Source organism: Chinchilla lanigera, unplaced genomic scaffold, assembly GCF_000276665.1.
Source record: "Chinchilla lanigera isolate Chin_1 unplaced genomic scaffold, ChiLan1.0 scaffold00046, whole genome shotgun sequence".
Classification (NCBI taxonomy): Eukaryota; Metazoa; Chordata; class Mammalia; order Rodentia; family Chinchillidae; genus Chinchilla; species Chinchilla lanigera.
In genome coordinates this window covers 1,599,755-1,617,124 of record NW_004955447.1, presented here as the reverse complement: position 1 = coordinate 1,617,124, position 17,370 = coordinate 1,599,755, and the positions used below count along the sequence as shown (strand labels likewise).

The 17,370-nt window shown below is 38.0% G+C and overlaps 1 protein-coding gene across 4 annotated transcripts in view; it reads left to right on the top strand.

Moving 5' to 3' along the window:
- Window positions 1–17,139, top strand: part of Slc4a4 (solute carrier family 4 (sodium bicarbonate cotransporter), member 4) — a 300,806-nt gene extending 283,667 nt beyond the window's left edge. For 3 of the 4 annotated variants that reach the window (XM_013518567.1, XM_005392771.2, XM_005392772.2), the window contains exons 21-25: window positions 658–726; window positions 3,069–3,242; window positions 6,042–6,203; window positions 11,997–12,076; window positions 12,912–17,139. In XM_013518567.1, the coding sequence (XP_013374021.1) occupies window positions 658–726; window positions 3,069–3,242; window positions 6,042–6,203; window positions 11,997–12,076; window positions 12,912–13,017 (591 nt within the window). In that variant the 3' untranslated portion in view covers window positions 13,018–17,139. Of the gene's footprint in view, window positions 1–657; window positions 727–3,068; window positions 3,243–6,041; window positions 6,204–9,501; window positions 9,599–11,996; window positions 12,077–12,911 lie in introns of all 4 variants that reach the window. The other variant, XM_005392773.2, reaches the window with a different exon arrangement.
- Window positions 17,140–17,370: the final 231 nt, after the last annotated feature.

Sequence of the window (17,370 nt, the reverse complement as noted above, 5' to 3'; positions counted from 1 at the left end):
TGAAATCACTTGAATTTCTTATTGTCCAGAACAAAGACACTTCAGAATCAGAATCATGCTTAGTTGGCTTACATTTTCCAGGTCTAGGAGTTACCTGGATTTTACGGACTGATCACATAGAACTTCTCACTGTGGAAACACTTCATATTGATGAAAAGATATTTCTGCTAAATGATGTGTAAAATGCAGTGATTCTGTTTGGGAGCTGCATATTAATTCATGTGTGTAATTAAGTGTCTCCAGATGCCCCACACCCCTCTCAAGCAGGGTTCTTATTAGCTTGTCCTCCTAACAGTACGGAGAAGCAAGGCAATAGTCATGGCATGTTTATTTCACTGAAAGAGATGTTTAAACATCCTGTGGAGGTGTTACTCAGGAAAAGTAAGCAGACCGGTTTGAAAAGATGTTGGACATAAGGGTGAAACAACTTGCTACCACTGTCTGTGTCTTGCAGTCCCTGCAAGCATCCGGCTTACATTGTCTCTTTCTTTACGGAAAACAAAATTTTATTAATTAAAAACAATAGTTAGAGGTACCATGCGATTGATATATCCTGTCTTTTAGTTTTAGATTTAGTCTTTATTTAAGCCGTCCCTTTTCCTCCGTGTTTTTATTACTGCTGTTTTAAAGCCTTTCCCAAATTTCTTTCCCTCCTAGTTTATTCCTATGCCTGTACTATATGGTGTGTTCCTGTACATGGGGGTAGCTTCACTTAATGGGGTACAGGTAAGTTTTCACAGCAATCTGAGTAAGTCATGCCTTTTTAGTAGGAAGAATAACTTAGTAATAGATCTTTGAAGAAAAGTACTAATCATCCATGCTGGGTTTAGAAAATACATTTATTTTGTACTTTCTCCACCTTTCACCTGCTTTTCATTCCTGATTTCATCAACAAAGTGAGCTGGTATTAGCAAGTGTTATCATAAGTGTCCATTCCTGAAGCAGGCTGTTGACAGTCATTTGAGCAGGAAGGCAGAGAGCTATAGTTTCTCCTTTCCATTTCCCTCTGCTTCCCCCTCTCTTCCTCATCGCATCTTCTGTTCTCAGGAAGGACACTAACACTTCCAGTGTGCCCGCTGAAATAGTGCGTATCCACGAGCCATAACCCGACAGTAGAACAGCTCTTCTCTTTTGACCTGCATTTCTCACGACTGAACTTAGTGATCAAATTTTACATCAACGAACAATTAATGTCAGTGTGGTTTTTATACTGCATTTGTGGAAAACTTCAGTTACAACTTTGATAAAAACTGACCCCCTTTTTAAAAAATTAATTAGGAAAAACTTCATGAGGACTTAGTCTTTCAGTTGAAGTCTAATTTAATTGGCACCAGTGAACTGGAAGTTCTGTTGCTTTCTTGTACTTTGTTAATTGTAACCTTATTTAGAACTCAGTAGTGTTTTAATGGGAAAAGACTTCTGTGAACATCGTAAGAATGTATTCGAACTCCTTCAGAATAGTCCTTGTTTTCATTTATTGAATTTAGGTTAACTTGGTTTTAAAGTCAGATGGAGCTGGGCAAGTGGCCAGACCCCCCAGTGAGAAAAGCCTACTTTACTTTTTTCTGCTTGGGTCCATTGAGTAGAGTTCTTAGCCACTGGGGTATTTGTTACAAAATATAAAGTGGCTTTTCATGGACTGCACTAGATTAATGTACTTGTGAGTTTATTTGTGCTCCTGAGACTTTTAGGAAGCATAAATTTTTAAGACTATCTTGTTTTTATCCCCATTGTGAGTATTCATTCCTTTCAATGAAAAAATATGAACCTAAATATGGTCTCCAAACTAGTAGTTCTTGATTTTGTTTGCCCTTTATGGTCCAGCCTAACTCAGAATTAGGGTTCTATATATAGGAGATTTATTGGTGTTTGGAACCAGTGCATGTCTATAGAGAGAAGACTCAACCCATCAGAATGACAGAGGAACAGAAACATGCCGAAGGGACACACACATTTCTTAAATTCTTCAGTGCTATTGCTCCAATGTCTTCTCACTTTTGCTTACTTTCCTCTTGATTCTTTCTTCTTTAGACTCTTTTGGCAATATTTATTAAGCAAGAAATATGGTAACTTGGTCTTTATAAATGAGAAGGTTCTACTAGACAAGAATAGCTCTATAAGGCAAAAGAATCCCTGTGAATAGGGAATCTCTCCAGAAAGCGTTGTCTGTGAGTCTAGTTTACTTCTACAGTCTCCTTTCTCTCCAGAAACGAAACAGAGATATATTTCTGGGTACTTATAATAAAATTATTCAATTCACACTATTTCATGAACATTTTCTACTGAAGTATACTCTAGTGGGTTTTGTTTCATCTTGTTAACCGTCGATGTCAGCTCAGCAGCTGTTCTTCGAAGTGCAGCACCTGGCCGACAGATGCTCAGGTGTCCTTTCAGCACACATGTATACATGACTGTGTGCTGGCCTCTCTCAAGTTCAGATATCAAGCTGTATAGGTGGCGAAACTCATTGTAATGCTCATACGGCTTTTCTCAGAAAAGTTAATGGTGAAACATGACTGGGTGTATTAAGTTATACCACAGATGAATAATGTGGACTATATGGAAATATCAGTGCATTCCCATTTTTAAGGTGAATACTTCAGGTATGTCCTTAGAACATCCCTGAAATGTATATGCTGTGTAGTATCATCACCTCTTCTTTCAAAGAACACAACTGAGGCAGAGAAAGATAGGAGAGTTAGGCGTCTTCTTTCAGCATAACATTGCTCGTATTGGCAGGAAACCTCTCTCCTAAGACTCAGATACTGAAAATAGAAACCCGGAACTGAGCATCTAAAATGTATGTTTTGATTAATGACTTTATTCTTTGGTGGCCACATTATTTCATATATCTGTAAACAGTTCTGCACAATTACAACAAAAATTAAAAGACTTGTGCTGTGGCCTGACCTTGCTAGACTCAATTTCCGCACACCTTACCCTGTCCTTGTCCTTTGCAAAGGACACTGCTTGCCTGAATTACAGAAGATAAATCACAGTGGTTAGTTGGGCGTGGGCAATGACTGAGTCAGCTCATGAACGAATGCTCGCCTGCTCTTCCTCCCCAGTTCATGGATCGTCTGAAGCTGCTTCTGATGCCCCTGAAGCACCAGCCTGACTTCATCTACCTGCGCCACGTACCCCTGCGCAGAGTCCACCTGTTCACTTTCCTGCAGGTGCTGTGTCTGGCCCTGCTCTGGATCCTTAAGTCCACAGTGGCTGCTATCATCTTTCCAGTTATGGTAGGTGCTCTTTTCGCTGGACCAGCCGTGAGGCCATGCTTCTAGCTGTGGTTATTGTGTGCGGCAGACCCAAGTCTCTTACGTGTGGAGTAGTTTCCAGTTTTGACCTCACCACTTTGAGCAATAGCAATTCTTTGTTAGTTTGTGGGAGTATGGCCTGAACCCAGGACCTTCACACTGGCGACATCCCCAAGCCGTATGTTTGATCCTCCTGCCTGAGCCTCCCAGAGTACTGGGGTCACAGATGTGCATGACCAATTCCAAATTTGAGCAGTGGCAGTTTAAATTTCCTGTGTCTACAGCATGATTCTACGGCTCATCCTAGACAGGCCCACAATTCTCCTACTGCCATCAGCTCACCAGTAAGGCAGGAATGGTTGTTAGTGTTCTGAGCTTGAGCTGTGAGCACCAAGGGGACAGCACATTGCTTGACACAGAGGGGATGCCAGGGCAGATGCCGTAGTTTTGAAATATTGTGCAATAGAATCAACCTAAGACCGTAACGGACATTTAGGTCCAAATAATAGAAGTGTTTAGAAACTTGTGAGACCTTATCCAGTGCAGCTCTCCTGGTTTATGTCATGCTGAGCTTAAGGAGAGGTGGAACTCGCCATCCTAGCTGTGATGCCCTGAGAAGCAAGGCAAAGGAACCAATAGCCTCCTCTGAATCAGAAGAAGAGGAGGCTGGGGATATAGCTCAGTGGCATAAGCACCTGCTTGGCAAGCGCAAGATTGTGAGTTCAATCCCTGGTACTGCAAAAAAAAAAAAAAAAAAAAATCAGAAGAGGAGATGTGAGCTCTGCCGTTACTGAATTTCACACCTTCCTGTAACTCTCCCATTTTTGAAGATGAATCTGCATACACTTAAAACAGGTCACAAGGTCTCCTCTACTCTGTTTTATCTCCTCCACAGTTTTGGAAACAATTTCTGTAAACTTACCACATTTTATTTGTTTTATAAAATTCCTCCTACTCTTAAGTAGGATTAATTTTTATGTATATTTGTTGTTTGTAATCATTTATTTTTTTCTACTGGGAATACAGATAGTTTTTTCTCAATTAAAACACTGACAAAACAACAATGAAGACAAAATCAAAACAATACAAAAACAACAAAAACGATACTTGACCTCAGAGCAAAATGATAGAAATTTACAGTGGTTGCTATATTACATACTGTTATGTTCAACAAAGTTGCTCAGTCCACCGGACATAAGAATGTAAGATTGGTCAAACAAAGACAGTAACAAGAAAAACAAATAAAATTTTAAAAAAATTTAAAAACATTGGAAGTGATGCAGAGCTTCACCATACAAGATGGTAGGAGTTCAACGATAGGTAAATGGATGCAACTAGAGACCATACTCATTAGTGAAATAAATCAGATTCACATGAGTAAACATTGTATTTCCACCCTACTATAAGAATCTGAAAGAGTAAATAAAATCTGAAAAGTGCAATAGATATTGTGAAAGGGAAAAGAACCTGCTCAAACAGAAAAAATAGTTTTAAAAAGTCCCTAGTGATATACTAATTAAATCATTTTTTTCTTAATATCGCTTATGTCTTTTTTTTCTTGAACAGTACTAACATACTGTAATACACACTGGGCGTGAGAAATGTTGTTCAGTGCTCCTGTGTACCTATTGGTATTGTTACCTATTTACTCATTTTGTGTTTTTTTTTTTTTTTTTTTAAAACCAGGAGCAACGAAACTCCTGTGTGCTGGCCCCTCCCAAATTCAAATATCAAATGAAATAAATCGGAAATATATCCAGTCAGTCACTTATTGCTTGAGCTAAATAGTAATGAAAATGCTTTATCTTTGTAAAAATTTTTAGAGCTTTTATTTCATCATGAAACAATCCTAAGTTATTAGTAGGGCAGCTGGCACTCATTTCTCCAGGAGATGAAGAGCTGACATCTGCATAGCTTGGTGTGAGTATAAGGACAACTGTTTCATGTGAGGTCAAGCCAGGACTCCCATTACGTACTGCACACCAGTTTTTCTATTGTGCAAAGATACCTTTAATGTACCTTCAGAGGGAAGGAAGGGGATGGATTGCTCTTTAAGGCCAGTTCATAGAATCAAAGGCACAGAGTCAAGAACAGTGGTTTTAGAAGAAGACAATGTGGGTCTTTTCTTGCTTTATTTTGGTTTGATAGCCTCTGCTGTCATTCCTCATGTCTGCAAACTCTGTTTCTTTGGCTGTAAGATGGAGATAATAATATCTACTTTTGGGTTTTGTTGTGAGGCGTACATGAGATGCCTAGGAGTTTAGCATAGTCTCAGGTTCATGGTACATGTTGCGGAAGTAACCCCGTACGCACAGTGGTTGAAGAACTTTCCCATATCAGCTCATTGAAGGTGTCTTAGTGTATGGTGTGGGGCATAGATTTTCAAAAACCTTGCAACTTTTGAATCATTAGAAATCATTTTTTAGGCTATTACTTTTGCTTTAAATTTTTAGCTATTTTACTAAAAATCTAACATGAAAGGGAGTGGTTTTCAAAAACAATTCTATCATATGTCTGCAAACATAACATATATGTGTTCATACATTTCAAAGAACAGAAAAGAGTTTCAACTGTGACTTTTATGAAACAGCTTTCCCTATGAAGGAAACAATGATGTTCGACTTAGAATAAGCCCCTCAGTCCGCGAGAGCTCTGTCACACTCGCCCTCCACGCCATGGGGCTTTGCTGACGCGAGTGGCCAAGAGCCACACTCGTTCTGACTGCATCGGACATGGTTTCTTTCTTTCTTTCTTTCCTTTTTTTTTTTTTTTTACCTCCAGATCTTAGCACTTGTAGCTGTCAGAAAAGGTATGGATTACCTCTTCTCCCAGCACGACCTCAGCTTCCTCGATGATGTCATTCCAGAAAAGGACAAGAAGAAGAAGGAGGATGAGAAGAAAAAGAAAAAGAAGAAGGGAAGTTTGGACAGCGACAATGATGATGTAAGGAACTTTACGAACTTCTCAAGTAAAGCTAAAGAAACAAATAGGAAAAATGTACTTTTTCCTTTTTCCTGATGTGAAGTGGAGGATTGAGTTCCAAGACTGTCTGTTCTTATGAGCTATCACTCATTTCTTCTCCATTTGCCCTTTATGCTTTCATTTTCCCCCCTGAGGTCTTTATAGCCATTGATGCACTGAAAGTGACTTCTAAAAACTCTTCACCACACTTGCAGAACCTTAGCCCCATAGACAGAAAGCAGTTTGCTTAGAAAACATATTGCTTTGTTATTATCAGTAACAGGTACTTAAGATAATAACTCATTTTGTATAATTTTGAGTTTAATGTGGACAAATACCAATGATTTCACCTCCCATATTCTATGGGTCTGTTTGAGCAGGCTCAAGGAAAATCATGCTATTATGTTATACTGAACACTGCATTTGTAGTAAAGTGATTTGTCATTTTCTGTCTGTAACTTGGCAAAAAGTGGTAAAGGGAATTGGAGTTTGGGTGGTTTTTTTGTTTTATTTTATTTTATTTTATTTTATTTTTTTACCAAATTAAGTAGATAGTATCATTTCCAGATGGTCATCCTGCAGTCAGGTGATTAAGTTAAGAAATGAAATTTTGATGACTTATTTTTCTTCAGGAGACCATTCACAGAAATACAGATGGTCCAGTAGGGGCCTGTAATCAATACCAAGAGAAAAGCTGGGATATGTTTTCTTTAAGATACACATACACACACACACACACACACAGTGTGAAAGGATTACTAAAATGATACGTTGCATATGAAAATGTGTTCTAGATTTTATACAGTGTAGTATGACACATGATTTTTGTGTGTTTCATTACCCATCATAAAGTAGCAATAGGGTTAATTTTTAGCATCTGGCCTGTGATTGACAACTTTGCTCATGCATGCCTTATCCTCAGTTATCTGTCCTAAAAGCTCCTTAAAGTATATATTCTTGTTCCTACTTTACATTTAGATTTAGACTGAGGAAAGTTAATTAATTTTTAAATTTTTAAAAACTTAAAACTTTTTTCAGCTCTACTGAGGTCTGACAAATAAAAGTGTATATATTTAAAGTGTACACAGTGGTGCTTTGATGTATGCGTTGTCATTTTTCTGTATGCACACAGCTATAAGCAGCTGAGCCAAAACTGAAATCCAAGGCTGTGCGCCTCTTTCCCGTTGGTCAGGCTGTCTGACTGTGTTCTTTCTGTAGGACTTGGAAATAGTACAGTGAGGGCAGGCAACAGACAGAATTGGATTTCAGATAAATTGATTCAATAAGGAAGAGCTAAATATATGAGGCACATTAAGCTAAAGAGAAAAGAGTCTGAGGGAACTTTTGTGACTGTCACCATCCATCCTCAGCAAGAGCAGGTGTATAGATTTTCTGTATCAGTGATGACAGAGAAAGAGGGAATGCATTTAAATTGCAGCAGAGATTAGTATGTAGGATTAAGAAAAATGATGTGCTTACACATTGGCTAGAAATCAAAATTTGAAATACATTTCTGGACCATTCAAGATTAAAAAAAAAGGTTACTTGAAATATTGATGTGATTAAACAGTATTTCATCTTGAATTTTCAAAATGTGTTTGTCCATGGACACCAAATTTAAATTTATTACAAATGTATGCAGTGATAGTATGAAACCTTCTATAATGTTTTTTAAGAACAAAATATTAACCCTGGGGAAAGTTTTAAATTTACTACTCTTTAGTTGACAAAAGTTGGATAAAATGAACACCTAAATACTCTTTAGTTCTTAGGTATGATTATCAACAAATCCTATTTTATTTAAACAATGCTCTTGTTTTGTGGATGTTTACCATTTTCAGCTCTTTATTTTCAGTAGATTTCTTGATGACTATGTGTGGTACTTATTTCCTCTTCCTCTTCTCCACCCCACCCTACCAGAGACAAACAAGCAAACATGGACATTTGTTCCTAGACAGAGAAGCCAGCCAGGCAGTCTAGAGAACATCTGTACACTGAGTACTGTGTGCTGGGCCAGTATTTGAAGGGTCTGCATCTGGACGGTGACTCGGTGCTCACTACAGTCATGTGGTGTGGTGTCTGAAGACACGGTGCCACATGAGACCCCGGGGTTACCGCTCTGAGAAGTGTGAAGGATGCAGCTTGCCACTCATAGTCAGTTTTGAGGCTTTCTGGGAGGCTATGACTGAAGAGTTGGTCGCTAACCTGCCCATCTATAAGTGCTATTATTTTGAGAGTTGTTTGAAGTAAGACTTATTGTTCTTATTGTTGTCATAAAGTACATGAAGCATCTTAAAATTTTTTTCTTTTCTAGCAGTTAAAATGTATTATTTTAGCTCTCTAAAAGGATATTATAGCTCATTGTCCTTTTTAGATGCCTCTTAAAGAAATTTTCAATATAGGTAGTTAGCTTGTTAAAATCTTTTTTATCCCTGCTTTTTTTCTTTCAATAAAGATTATCGCCTTGATATTTTCAGTTTGGAGATGAATTGTGTTTGTTCAATCCAGATTTGGGTTCAGTACAATGAATTTTTGAAATTAAAGTGACGATTCTGTGGAAATCTGTGACAGTTTGGGTGAGGTGGCCTGTTCTTTAAGAATACCGTGATTAGCCACCTAGCTTTATCATCTGGTCCTGGTAATGATTCTCTGGTTTTCTGACCGTCCAGATACTTCCTTTTGCTTTCATTTTCTCATGTTTTATGTTTTTGAATATCTTTGATAAAAGTAAATTGAAATGAACTTTGAATTATAAAATTGTACGTGATAGAGTATTAAAATTAGGAGACAGTTTTTTCAGATGCTCATTGATAGTGGAAAAATTCTCCTCTGTTTTGTTTTGAAAGGAAATAAAGACCATAGTTTTCTTGGAGGTGGAGTCAGAGAGCATAAGAAAGCAAGAAGTTTGGAATCATGTAGTTTAGGAAGTTTACTAGATTTAATCTGTTTTCGCAAAGAGATTACTTGTTTTACTGGTATAACAGTTCATGTTTGCTGCTTGGGAATCCAACTTGTAGAAAGCTTCCCAGTTTAGTTGGACTAATGGCCGTTAGGTGTGGCTCTTGTTTCAGTGGTCTCAACCCCATTAACCCAGAAGAGAGAGAAGAAATATGAATGGGAAAGATCTAAGATTTAAAAAATCAGCACAATGAAAATGATCATAGCTATGGCTTTTCTCCTTACTATGTGGATGATAATATGGTAGATTTGATCAATACTGGAAGGTAAGAAAGGCTGAACACTAAAACATTCTAAAAACTCTTGTACATTTTTTTCACAGTCTGACTGCCCATATTCAGAAAAGGTCCCCAGTATTAAAATCCCAATGGACATCATGGAACAGCAACCTTTCCTAAGCGATAGCAAACCTTCCGACAGTGAGTAGAACTAACCTCTTGCGTGCTTGCTCAATATGATTTGCACTTGCAGAAAAAAATACTTTAGAGCCATCATCTGCATTAACTTTCCCTCTATTTTATCTTTTTTTCCTGTGTGAAGATTTATACTTCATTCTTACCAAATCTTCTTTTTATATTTTCTTACACTTTACTCTTAACTTCCTTTCATCCTTATATAACCTTTACAGTTTTTGTTTGACAGTCGTTTCTCTTCCCCAGAGTCGTCACCAGATTTTTTTAATTACTAAACCTGTAACCATGTTTTTAATAGCTTTTTCCTTTTCCCCTGCTGGTATTTATTTATTTTTATTTTAATTTTTATTTTCCTGCTGGTATTTAGAACAGCAGCTTATAGTACTACATCACTGTCTGTTACTGTTTGTCTTCCTTAGGTCTCAGTCAATGACCAGATCAGCTCAAAAGACAAATTACATCATGACTTTCTCAGTGATCAAAGAATCAATTGTTAATACTCAGAACTTAATGATAGTTACTTCCAGTTGAAATTGGCAATCTAAAATATTAGTATACCTCTTTAGATGTAACTCATATGGGTTTTTTCTTCCTAATTTCTTTATTTCTCTTCTGCTGCTTCCAATCCATCACTGTAATGTCCTGGTCCTTCTGGGGTCATAGCCTGGTGGCTGCTGTGTAGTGGTTTGTGACACGTCCTCTTGTCTTTTGGTCCTGAGTATTGTGTGTGACGTTAGTGAACATCTCAAGCTGTTCCAGTAGCAAATAGCAGCTGCCTCCACGCTACCGTTCACTTTGAGTTCACATTTGAGGAAAATGAATTCTTTTAGGCCCCAGTGAACTTCAAAGGATACTGATCTGTTATAGGAAAAAAGATACTGAAATTTCTTGTATTTCTGCTTGACAATGTCATTTCAATTTCAATAGGAGAAATTACCAAGAGAAGCTTGAAATAAATGACTATGGATGTCATATATTAGTTTTGAATCACCGAGTCACAAATTACCACAGAATGGGGCTGGGGATTTAGCTCAGCGGCAAAAGCGCCTGCCTGGCAAGCGCAAGGTCGTGAGTTCGGTTCCCGGTACCGGAGAAAACACCAAAAAAAAAGAAAAAAAAAAAAAAAACAAGTTACCACAGAACACAGCCGCTTAAAATACCAAGCGTACATTTTCGCACATGGTTCCCGACACCGCGAAGTGCAGGAGCAGCCGTCTGGGGGCGTCGGGCTCAGCGTCTCTCGAAGGGTTGTGCATCAAGCTTTGATCTGGGCCCAAGTCCCTGGAGACTTGGTTAGACCGGGCAATGTTTCCAAGCTTGCTCGCAAGGCCGTGGCAGGAGGTCTCGGCTCCTTGGCCTGGGCCTGTCTGCAAGGCTGCCTGGAACGTGGCTTCCCCAGAGCACGGGGTAAGCCAGACAGAAACCAAGACAGAAGCTGCAGCCCACTGCAGCCAAACCTCGGACAGGACACATTGTACTTCTGCCATGTCCTCTTGGCTGTGCAGACCGACACTGGTGAAATGTAGAGAAGAATCACATCAGAACATAAACACCGGGAGACAGGGCGTGGGGAAGCTCTTAGAAACAGGCCGCCTGGGTTTAAAGGACCAAGAGCTAACTCAGTCTTACCTTTGTCATCGACTTGTACATGAGCCAGGATTTCTGCCCACTCGCATCAGGGAGATTGGGTTAGGAATTTCTTTTTGACCTCCCAAACCGTGTTCGGATTTTATTCTTCATCTCTGGAGAATTAATGGCAAGAGGACTCTGTGAAGTACCCCTGTGTCTTCCACTGGTTTCATAACCTGGTGCAGTTCTTTCTAAGGATAATGTAAAGGCTGTTTTTTTAAAAAAATTCACCAGCCAGCACTTGAAGCTTGTGGTAAGAGTTTATGTGCCAGGGTTTGTTTTTTTTTTTTTATCCTCTCAAAAGCCTTGTAAAACTGTAGACTGAAAGTTGGTGTCATGATGGTCTTTATAATCCATTAAAGAACAAAGTTGGTCCAAGCAGAGTTGCAGTGAAAGAACTTCAAAAATCCTTTCTCACCTTGAATCATAGCTAGACAAAATTGTGAGTGTCAAAGGTGGCAGGAAAGTCAAGGGTGTGCATCAAACAATGAGAAGATGCTGTTACCATAGAAATGGTACCTTCTTGCCCTTCTCACGGGGAGACAGTATTGGTCCTTTCCAGGAGAGCCTAAAGTGGAGGAAATGAAGTGATTTGGATTACATTCCACTACTGAGACGTGTAGCTTGATACAGTGTTTATTTAAATTGTCTCCATTGTCTTTCTTACTCTTTTCAGTTGTGAAAGATGCATTCATTTTTGTGCAGATTTTTATTTTCTCTCTAATTTTATACTTTACCTACTACTTTTGATTTAAATTTTTGTTTTTCTTTCCAGGAGAAAGATCATCAACATTCCTTGAACGCCACACATCATGCTGATAAAACTCCTTTCCTTCAGTCGCTTGGCTTGCCAAGGTAAAGGAGAGCCCAGGATTTTGTACTGTTCTGGTGGATGATTTCCCCACAGACACGCAGTCAGTGGTGGGCCATTGGCAGAACTCCCTTTCTGCCTTTCTGTGATTTATCTTTAATGAATTATCCAAAGATCAGATTTGCGGGGGCTGGGGATTTAGCTCAGCGGCAAAGCGCCTGCCTGGCAAGCGCAAGGTCGTGAGTTCGGTTCCCGGTACCGGAGAAAAAACAAACAAACAAAAAAAAACAAAAAACAAATTTGCCCCAGCTCTCACTTACAAAAAGTCATTTTCAGAGACCTTCTTCCTCTAGGAAAGATGGCCTCTTTCAGTCATTGAGTTGAAGTCCAGGGTTGACCATAGCACTGATCCTTTGGGCAGTGCCTGATTTCAGGGTAACCAGCATTTCGTTTCCTGGCACACCCACCCTCTAGTCTCCTTCACCCTCACCAGATGCTGGAGGTGACAGGTTGGATTGGATCCTAAAAAGATCGAACTTCGAGTATCTTCACTACAAGATACTTGAGTATCTTCAAGACCCACTACTGGGTCTTGCTCTTCTTTAATTCCAGACAATATTATCCTCTTTTGTCTTTTGGGGAGATTTTACTGTTAACACTCTTTTAAATCTAGCATGGAATCTTATGCAATATCTACCTGAATTTCTTGACTCTTTTATAGAGTCAAATTACAAAATCTTGTTTTTAATGCACATGGAGTAAATACTAAGAGAGAACAAACATTGATACAATTGAATTCTGTACAATGTGTAAACATTTGATGAAGAAAATCAGATGTATTTACTCTTTCTTTTCATTTCATTTGTTCTTCCTCTCCAGTCCTCCTAGAACTCCAGTAAAAGTTGTGCCTCAAATTAGAATAGAAGTTGAGCCTGAAGACAATGATGATTTCTGGAGGAGCAAGGGAACAGAAACTACACTATAACCTGTTTGTCTTTCTTACAAATGACGGTTTTGTTGTTCATGTTCTTGTTTTTTCTCTTTTTTGTCTGGCCATTTATTTTTTAATTTTTGTTCTGTTTCAGTTTTTGATCACTGGCTAAATAACATAGCGCTCTCTCTGTTTCTCTCTTGTATAGGTAAAATCAAGACAGTAGTGCACTGCTCCTTAGAAAAGCATCCGCAGAATCCCCCTTTGTTCTTGCGCTCTAAGATGTGTCTTTTGACAACCCAGTTCCCCTGTCACTCAAGACACGCACAGATCCTTGTCCTTTTATTAAGCAGAGGTCAAAAGTATTAAAGATTTTATAAAACTTTTTACTAAAATTCTGAAGGAACTTAACACATTAGCTTCAGAGCTGTGCTTGCTGGCTTGTTTTTGTCTGGTAGAACAAACGCTGACCTCCAGCCAGAGTCCCTTCTCCCCCTTATAGAGCTGCCCAGGACTGGAAAAAGTGCTGCTATTCTAACTTGCTCTTGCTTATAAGCCCTAATCATAGAGTTATCAAAAGAAAAAAAACTCAAGGTACTTTATTCCCTGTAGACAAACCATCGCCACCATTGTAGCAAGTGCTGGAATGTCCCTTTTTCCTATGCAACTTTTTTTAACCCTTTAATGAACTTATCTGTTGAGTACATTGAAAAATATTTTTCTTTCTAGATTTTTGTTGTTTAAATTATGGGGCCTAACATGCAACTTATTTTTTGTCAATTTTTAAAACTTTTTTTTAATTACTGTAAAGAAAATGAATTTTTCCTGCAGCAGGAAACATAGTTTTGAGTAGTTCTACCTCTTATTTGTAGCTGCCAGGCTTTCTGTAAAAATTGTATTGTATATAATGTGATTTTTACACACACATACACACACACACACACACACACACACACACAAATACACAATCTCTAGGGGAAGCCAGAAGGCTAGAACAGATTTTAAAAAAACACTGTGTTTCTAAGCATCCATTTTAGCCCATTCTTTAAAAGAAACTTAACTGTTCTATGAAGGCACTTGAGAGAGAAGAGAGAAATTCTTACATAAGAGAGCAAGTGCTGTTCTGGTAATGGCAGCATCTGGATGCAGATGGTGATTATATTACCCCATCACTGCCCTATGCAGTGTTGTTAGGCATTTTCTAATTTTGAAATATCTCTGTGTTTGTGTATGCGCTCTGTGTGTGGCTGGTGCACATATGTGTAAAGTTGGAAAAAGAGAAACAGTAAGCAGGGTGAAGTTATTAAGCCCTGTGTGTCAGTTTTCATAAAATCCAAACCACATTTGAAAATCGCATGAGGGGTCCAAGAAACATATCACTAGGGAAATGAAGGCAAATAGGACTTATTTCCTGGCTGGCAGTCACAATCACTGATACAGTAGCTCATACTCACAAAAGAAAATTCATAGGAATATTGACAGCTCACTTACACATCGATACGGTGTTACAGGAGAACGGAGAAGTAGAAGTGGATACGTTTTCAAAGACTTTCACACAATTCTTTGTAATTGGGACATTTAAAATATATATGTGTACATATATATGTGTATTTTTTTCAGAGTACCATATTGAAAATTAGATCTTATTAACCAAATTGTGCCTGATATTTAAATATAGTGTTCTTAAAGAGCTACATTATATGTCGAATAGGACATTTGAAATGTTGAACCAGAGTTTTGGATTCATGTAAACCACAACTGTGATGTATTCTCAGTGTAACAGATTGTTGGAAGACTACTAGAAACAGGTGAAACCACTCATTTTGGAGTACGTACTGACTCCACTCATTCTTACATTAATTAAATTGTAATTTTACCCTCTTAAGTTAATTATAAAAATTTTATTGAGTTAACTATTACTTTTGTAATATCGCAAAACTTTTAATTTTATTAAGATTAGGCCAAAATGACCTGAATTTTTAAATTAAAATGAGAGTGGCAAACTACGCATTCTAAAACCTCACTTGCCAAATTTTGGCATCATGTTTGCATATAGATCTATCTTTAAAATGATCATTCTATATGATCTAGTTTTATTTTACCCAAAAAAACCTATATGAGAATGTGTACCCTTTCTCTTTACTGACTGAAGTGTCAACAGAATGTTTAATAATCATAAATTTAGTCTAATCAAGATGTTGCTAAGTCAAAGGCACTTTTATTTTTTATAAAAGCTCTCTCTCTCTATATATATATATATATATTTTTTTTTTTTTTTTTTCTAATCACAAATCAAGTATTTGGCGATTTATACCCCTTTCCATACCAGTCCAAGAACTGCTGAAGCAGCTTCAACCGTCATTTCAGCCTTTGAGTAGATAGGAAGCTATCTGCATTCCCACTGTGACCCAGGTCGTGTCACGCTGGGATAATGTCTGTATCTGTGTTGTAAAGAAAAGAGTATCTTATGTTTGCTACAGCAAACACTTTCAACATTGTGGAACCCAGGAAATAATTTTTTTTTTTAAAACATTGTTACTTTTAGAGGAACAAAGGTAGTTAACACACTGACAAGCAAAACCAGTGTACATGTAGAGCCAACAGATGACCTATATTTGAACCAAATTTACAGGCTGGATGAGAACTAATCATATTTGGGGGGAGTGGTTTTGTTTCTATGTAAACTGAACACAAGTACAACAGAAATTTTTTCCAACATACTTCTCTATTTTTGCTCTGATGTGCAACTTGGAGTTACATGATTCAAGTTTCTTGAGGTAAAGCCGAAGTGCACTCAGAGCTGTTGACCAGGATTCCTGCAGTTGCAGGAACTTGCTGGTGGAAGAGTCTGCCTATGCAAAAAGCATTAATCCTCTGGTTTTGCATTTGAGAGAAAATCTGTGGAAGATACTGTTTTCCTTGAGAAAGTCACTTTTCTCTGCTGTGTGTAACTACTTGAAATTCTAACTATTTCATATGCCACAGGCAGTATTGTTCCTGCCTCTTCTTCCAGTCAAGGTTGAGGAGAGGTTGGGGAGGAGCCTTACTGACTTGAGAAGCGGGAGAGAAAACCTCCCTCCTCAGCCCCACACCTCAAGCAATGGAGGGAATTATCTGCTGTCAGTAATCCAGTTTTTGTGAATTTCATGCACATGCAACAACACACACAGAGTGACTCTTTTATCAGCTGTATATTGGTGTTTAATATGGAGAATGATTGTCTTCCGAGTTTTTTTTTTTTTAAACTGTGTTAAAGTACTTGAAATGTATTGACTGCTGACTCTCTGTCATAAACAAAATATTTGAGTTGTATTACAGAGGTTGACATTGTTCAGGGATGGGACAAAGTGTTCTTCAGTCTTTTTCATACCACTTACATGATTTTGGTGTAGGAACCTGGGATTTTCTTATTTATGTTCCATGGTAGCTCACATCTGCTCTCGCAGTGTGAGCTGGGGGCCCAGTGGTACGAGAGGCTGAACACAATCAAGTGATGACAGCACTTCCCTGAGGGATCTGGGGATATTTGAATGGTGACTTCATTGAGCACCTTCACAGCCTGAAATCTTAAAAATCAGCTTATAATGTATGCTGATCAGTCAAGTTGTGTTTTGACCAGAGATTTGGGTATATCTTGTTTCTTGGCTCATTTATTTGTGCTCTATGGGTACATACAAAAATTCTGAATTTAATTTCCTAGGTAAATATTGCAACTCAGGGTTAAAGTCACCCAGTGAACTTTTAGAGCCAGAAGTAACTTTGTCCCAGTCCTACAATGTGACAAGAATGAACGGCTGCCTCTGTTAGCCATTTTCATGGCTGGTACATATCCATACACATTACTTTTCAGAATCAATACGCACTTTCAGATATTCTTATTTTTATTCTCTTAAGTCTTTATTAACTTTGGAGAAATGATGCATCTTTTTATTTTAAATGAAGTAGATCAACATGGTGGAACAAAATGATAAAGAACAGAAAACATTTCAATACATTACTAATAATTTTTTCCAATATAAAAACTAAAATTCCTATAACATTATAGTATTTTACAGTTTTATGAAGCTTTCTATTGTGACTTTTATGGAATTAAGAGATGAAGAAGATGAGATATTTTAGCATTTATATTTTTCAAAATTAAATGTATACTTAAAATAAAGTAACTTTATGCATTTATGAGTGTCAAGTGCTTCTGTTCCATGCTTCACCTTGCTGTTAAACACTTCTTATTCTGTTCTTTTGGGAGCTGCAGGGATAAGCACAGAGATGAGTAAGTCAAAGTCCCTGTGCCCATATTACTTTAATTCCTCCAGTGGGGAGGATAAGGGAAGTAGCCAGGTTTCATAAGAGATGGTTGAGAATTATCTGTTCAAGAGATTTTAATGAAATGATCTCATGTAAGGGTGC